The sequence below is a fragment of the Hevea brasiliensis genome, unplaced genomic scaffold (genome assembly GCF_030052815.1).
Source record: "Hevea brasiliensis isolate MT/VB/25A 57/8 unplaced genomic scaffold, ASM3005281v1 Scaf218, whole genome shotgun sequence".
In the NCBI taxonomy this organism is placed as follows: domain Eukaryota; kingdom Viridiplantae; phylum Streptophyta; class Magnoliopsida; order Malpighiales; family Euphorbiaceae; genus Hevea; species Hevea brasiliensis.
Genome location: NW_026614716.1, coordinates 112,043 through 117,746, shown reverse-complemented (window position 1 = coordinate 117,746; position 5,704 = coordinate 112,043). Strand labels below are relative to the sequence as shown.

General features: G+C 34.7%; 1 protein-coding gene across 4 annotated transcripts; it reads right to left on the bottom strand.

Moving 5' to 3' along the window:
- Nucleotides 1–300: 300 nt before the first annotated feature.
- On the bottom strand, nt 301–4,286 carry LOC110640033 (COP9 signalosome complex subunit 4). 4 transcript variants are annotated; one of them, XM_058141742.1, is made up of 11 exons: nt 4,000–4,285; nt 3,744–3,895; nt 2,994–3,097; nt 2,805–2,865; nt 2,094–2,186; nt 1,898–1,998; nt 1,681–1,789; nt 976–1,020; nt 731–799; nt 549–640; nt 301–444 (listed from the first exon to the last, which is right to left on the bottom strand). In XM_058141742.1, the coding sequence occupies exons 1-11, from the start codon at nt 4,127–4,129 to the stop codon at nt 363–365; spliced, it is 1,038 nt and encodes a 345-aa protein (XP_057997725.1). In that variant the 5' UTR covers nt 4,130–4,285; the 3' UTR covers nt 301–362. The 4 variants fall into 4 exon arrangements, 2 of the variants coding, with proteins under 2 accessions (XP_057997725.1, XP_057997726.1); XR_009146629.1 differs by having other exon boundaries at nt 396–444; nt 731–845; XM_058141743.1 differs by lacking the exon at nt 731–799 and having other exon boundaries at nt 4,000–4,286.
- Between the last annotated feature and the right edge of the window lie 1,418 nt (nt 4,287–5,704).

Sequence of the window (5,704 nt, the reverse complement as noted above, 5' to 3'; positions counted from 1 at the left end):
TTCCACCTCTACTGGCAGAGCATTTACAAAAGCAATGCAAATATAGCAAATATAGATCATAGAATTTAAAGTCTTAAACAGGCACAAAAATTGGTAAAGCTTACTTATAGCCTGAGAGACACTAGTGAAGGTAAAGCCAATATTTTACATCCTGAGATACACTAGTGAAGAAGGTTGGGGAAACAAAATAAGCAACAGCAAAGTGTACACAAGAAAATCAAATTCTAATCAGATTGTAAAATAAAATATCGAAGTAGGAAGAAATATCGACTTGAACACATGATAAGCTTTCAGTTCTTTGTAAGCTAATGCAATATGCTAAATCAATGATAAAACTAACAAGAAAGCGATGAACAATATTATTAATTTTCACAACTATGGAAATTAGGATAGAACTGTACCTTGTTTGGAGGAATTCCCAGCAAAGTGCCCAACTCATCAAAACTATGACAAAGAAGAAGTGGAAAACCAAAGCAAATTATTTAGCTTATTACAAGATCACATCCAGGTAAAATTAAAATGAAATATAAAAGCATCATATCTCAAACCTTATATTTGAGTAGAGTTTACTAGCACTAAGAAGATTGTGCTCAATCATAGCACGATCCAGAACAGTAAAATTGTCTGGCAGGAGAGCTTTCTGTTGAGCCACCAAAAAAGAGACATTCATTATGCTTATATTGTTAAATGAACCTAAATCCCTAAATACAGTAGAAAGGATGTTTAAAACCTGATGTGCTTTTAGTTCTTCAGCAAATGCATCAATTTCCGGTTTTCTCAAAATTCTCTCTAAATAGACCTTTTAAATTTTGAATGAAATTTCCATTAGCAGAAACTGTAAGGTACTGGGAAAAAAGCAAAAATGAAAACTGCAATACAAGCAGATGTGCTGCATACATGCAAGTGTGAGTAAGCATGCATGCACATGAGAGAGAGAGAGAGAGAGAGAGAGAGAGAGAGAGAGAGAGAGAGAACCTTTTGCAATATAGGATAAATTTTTAGCTTCGAGCATCGTTCATCCTGCACCATATCTCAATACATCAGTATCTTGTAACAGTATAATGCAAATTACATTGGCCTAATCAGAGAAATAACCCAAATCTTTTCGTGTTTTGGCAATCTAATTCAAGCATTTAAATCTTGGCATAACTGGTCAGATTTTCAAACTTTATAAAAATTTTATCCAAAATTTTAGAAATTTTGAAAAACTGTTGTAATTTTATTGTATTTTTTTCAACATATTCTTTCACTCTATTTTCTCACTGATCCAACCTTATCACTACCATAAACTACTTCTAAACTTGATTTTGATATCTATGGTGCATCAAAATTCTTAGCCATTTGGTCAAATTGGATGGTTTTAGTCACATACATTCTCCACACTATCGCCAAATCTCATCACTATTTGATGCTCAATGATTATCAAAATAAAATTATGGAAGAGTAGGTGAATGTAGTAAAGTTGGCTGTTCAATGGTAGCTATAAACAAGTCGAAAAATGGATTTCAAAATTTGATTGACAAAAATTGGATAAAATTTTAAAAATTTTTAAAAATTTGGTTGATTTTGCCAAGATTTAAATGTTTGGATTAGATTGCCAAAGTGTGAAAAGGTTTGGATTTTTTTGTAATTAGACCAATTACATTTACATATGAACTTTTATCAAGAAATTGTTTTTACCTTGTACAAAGTGGCAAGAACACGAGAACGTTGAGGACCTGCAGCAGCCAAGATTGTACATGTCACAGCAGCAGAGAGAGCCTGTTCCAAAGCTTCTTCATCAATGGTTCTTCAATGAACACAACAGAAAAATAAGAAAAACTTCATTCTAAGTGCTATCATTTTCAGAACAATAAAATGAAAAAGAAGTTGGTAAATAAAATTCAGTTTGACATACTCATCTCCTATCTGCCTCTTCTCAATTTGAGATATATCATAATAACGCAGTGCAGCTTCCAAAAACTTCCTCTTCAAGTCCAAAATCCTGGCATAACAAACCTGACGACAAAATAGAAGAAAGCAACCTTAACAAAACAATAAAGCTTCGGTCGACATACTAAATTACCTTCAGAGAATACAGAATGATGCTGAACCTTGTATTGTAAGTTCAATACTTCATGCTGGCTGTTGCTAACCAGAAATGACGCTTTATTGATGAAAGCCTCTGCATTAACTGCATCGTCATCCTGTAAAAATAAACAAGCAAAGAAAACAGTCGATACAGTAAAAGTTTTTAAGACATACGAGAAAGAAAATAGGGGGTGAATTGGAACCAAATGAACCACTTCCAGCCCTAAACAAATCCTAAAATACAAAGAAAAGATCTTGGTTACAAGGTTATCAATCTACAACAATCAATAATATCTTCTGTATTAAAAGCTAGATTAGTTATGCAGTAAGTGGCGACGTATTCACAGCAGCTAGGATAGCACAAGCTGATGAGTACAGGCATAGAACATCTCAACCCAGAATAATGCCTAGGTCTAGGCAAAATAATCCATCTGGTGGCTGATAACTCTACTACACAGCCAATAAAAGGCAATATTGATGAAGTTTGTTATATTCCACCTAAATTTCTACATTTTGGTTTGAAATACAGCATCACTTGCTTTCAAAGGGTATGTAAAAACAAGCATGTTATTACAATTGTTGATGCTTAAGATATTATTATAGTGCTTCAATAATATGCTCTACTAAATTAAATTATATACCAAAATAATATAAAAAATCAGGCAACAAGGGCAAAAGGACTTCAAATGAATCCATTCACCATATAAGTCAATCTTGGATGAAAGAGTCAATACCTCAAGATATAAGCGAGCAATTTGGACACACTTTGACAACCTAAATGTATCATCAATGACCCTGATGAGGATAATAAGAATAAATGTTTTGTCAAATATGCATCATTAAACAAAAAAAAAAAAAGGAGTAGAAAGAAGCAGAAATCTACCACTTCCATGACAAAATATAAAAGAATCTTACTCTCAGACCTCATTCCAGAGTCTAGATCAATGCCACTGAGCATCTGAGCTGCTTTTGACCACTGTTGTTCAGACTCATATAGCTCAGCGAGTTTCTCTCTAATTATTAAAACCTGCAATTCACATAATAAACAATTCCTTATCAATAAAAAGACTTAAATTACAAATCTTACCCAGAAAACATGAAACATTTTTTTGGATCCTTAATTAAGCAGAGGAAATGACGAGAAATTTAATACGGGAAATGAAGCGAAAAGAAAAAAAAAGGAAATTTAATTTCCTTCACATTGTTCCAATAGATTATTAGAATAGAAAAATTTCTCCCTTAGAAAATAACTATTATACCCTTTTCTTTTCTTCTGACCAAGGGCATCTAAGTCCCACATTTCCTTCCATTTCACTCCAATTTAATTGAAGAGAAATATTTTGTCTCAATTAAGAGGATTTGAGAAATGTAATTTATCTTCCTTACTCCCATGTCCAAACAAAAGAAATTGGAGAAATCAAATTTCTTTTCTCCTCTACTCCCCAAACAAAGCGTAATAGAATAGTTTTTTGTCAACTACAAAAATCATATAACCGATCACATAAAAAGGAAACCAATAAAAAGTTCAACATGTATTGACAATAACATTAAATCAATCTAACTTGGGGAAAATCACTTGAGCATAAAAATGTCTCATGTGGAGATCCATTCCATAGAGAAAGCAGCTCATATTTTTATAAAGCCTATAAACCAATAAATGATCTAAAACTAACCTGTTCTTCAAAAGAAACAACCCGAGGCTGAATCTGAGCAAGAGTATAATGGGCAATCTCCTTTTGCGTCTCTGGCTCCAATCTCCCCAGTTCCTGCGCAAAAGTCTGTAATAGCTGCCTCGAAACCACCAATGGCACATCGTCCGACAACACTGCAAGTCGTTTTGACGCTTTCGAACTATTAGCTCTAAAAACAAAAGCGTAATTAAAAAAAAAATTAGGTGAATAACAAAACAAGACTGAGAGAGAAAGATACTGTGATCGATAAACTTCTTGGCCTGAATGACGTCGTTTGATGAGAGGACGGAAGCGAGAATGTGCTTGTACTGTTCGATCTTTTGCCTCTGGTCCGCGATTGCAGAGGCGCTCGCAAAGGCACTCTCCATGGCTATTAGGGTTTTTTTTTTCCTCCCCCAATTTCTACGAAACCCTAAACCCTTTCAATTTTCTTATTGGAGAATTCTCGGCTTCCTCAGCTACCGGTACAGTTTCTGCGACCAAAGGTGATAGTCGTGATCTGCGTTCGTTGGTTCTTATAGGGCGCGGGCCGTTCTTGTTAGCGTTTTTCTTACAGCAAATCAAGCATGCACACGTCATACCTTCATCGGCGTTTTCTATACTACTATACGAGGCGTACTTCTGACGTTTTACTTTGGAGCAATTATTAGGTGCACCCGATGGAATCCACTTCTTATTATATAAAAATGATTCACCTATTATTTTTTTATTTTTTTTAATGTTTTTGAAGTACCTAATAATTAACCTTTCCTTTCACCCAATCAAGCACAGACATTTCATAATTGCTATGTGGCAAAATTGTATACGCGAGTATATATCACTTTCCAAATCAGGAAACTAAAGGTTGTCTTAATGTATTTAAAAATAAATAAATAAATATTGTTTTTTTTTTTTTTGGAAAATGCATGCAGCTTGTATTAAAAAGCCCATCATACAGAATGATAAAAAGTTGAAAGGGACGATTGCTGATCCAATTGCAAGGAAATAAGCCACTCAAAAATAATTTAGCTATACAATTAGCAGCACGGTTTGCTAATCTTTTAACTATCGAGAACATAATGGAAGGGTGTGATGAGGATATGCTCTTGATGGCTGAGATTGTAGCATGGATTTCCCAACTGCTTGTGACTTTTCTCTTTAAGGCTGTAATAGCAATCTCCGAGTCTGCTTCCAAAATGAAAGAGCTTAAATTCATTGCATCTGCTAGCTTTTGGGCTTCTAACAGAGCTAAAGCTTCACCTATCAGAGGTGAGGCACATGTAACATGTTTAACTCTTCCATTAACAATTCTCCCTTGTGAATTATGAGCTATCACTGCTATTGCTGTGGTTTTATTCCCACCTTTCCACGCAACATCAGAATTGAGTTTGATAGACCCTTGTGGAGGTGGAATCCATCTATGAATCTGCAGATCATTACGAGAAGAAGAAAGGGTCGCATTAGCTGAGTTTGTAATCTGATCTAACTCGTTAACACACCTAAAAATATTCTTAACAGAAGCCATTGGATTTGGAACACAATTATTAAAGACAGCTTTGTTCCTAGACTTCCAAATCTCCCAGCATGAAAAAGCTATAGCAGCCAGCATCTTTTGATCATTACTGAAAATGATGTACAACAGACTCCCACCATTGAACAACATATCTGAAACCCATTAGATTTGGCTTATAGGGGCAAGGCCCTGCAAACCAAGCTACTTTGGAGTGATCACACCAAAACAAGATGTGTTCTATAGATTCCACCTCCCTTTGACATATAGGATAGTTAAAATCAAGAGCAATTCCTCTGCGATAAAGATTTTTTTTCGAAGGGAGAGCATTTAACATCACTTTCCACATAAACACTTTAATTTTTGGTTGAATATCAAGACTCCAAATAGACTTTCATACATCCTTAGATATGGAAAAAGACTGATGAGGATGCTGAGCATTAGCATTACGAGC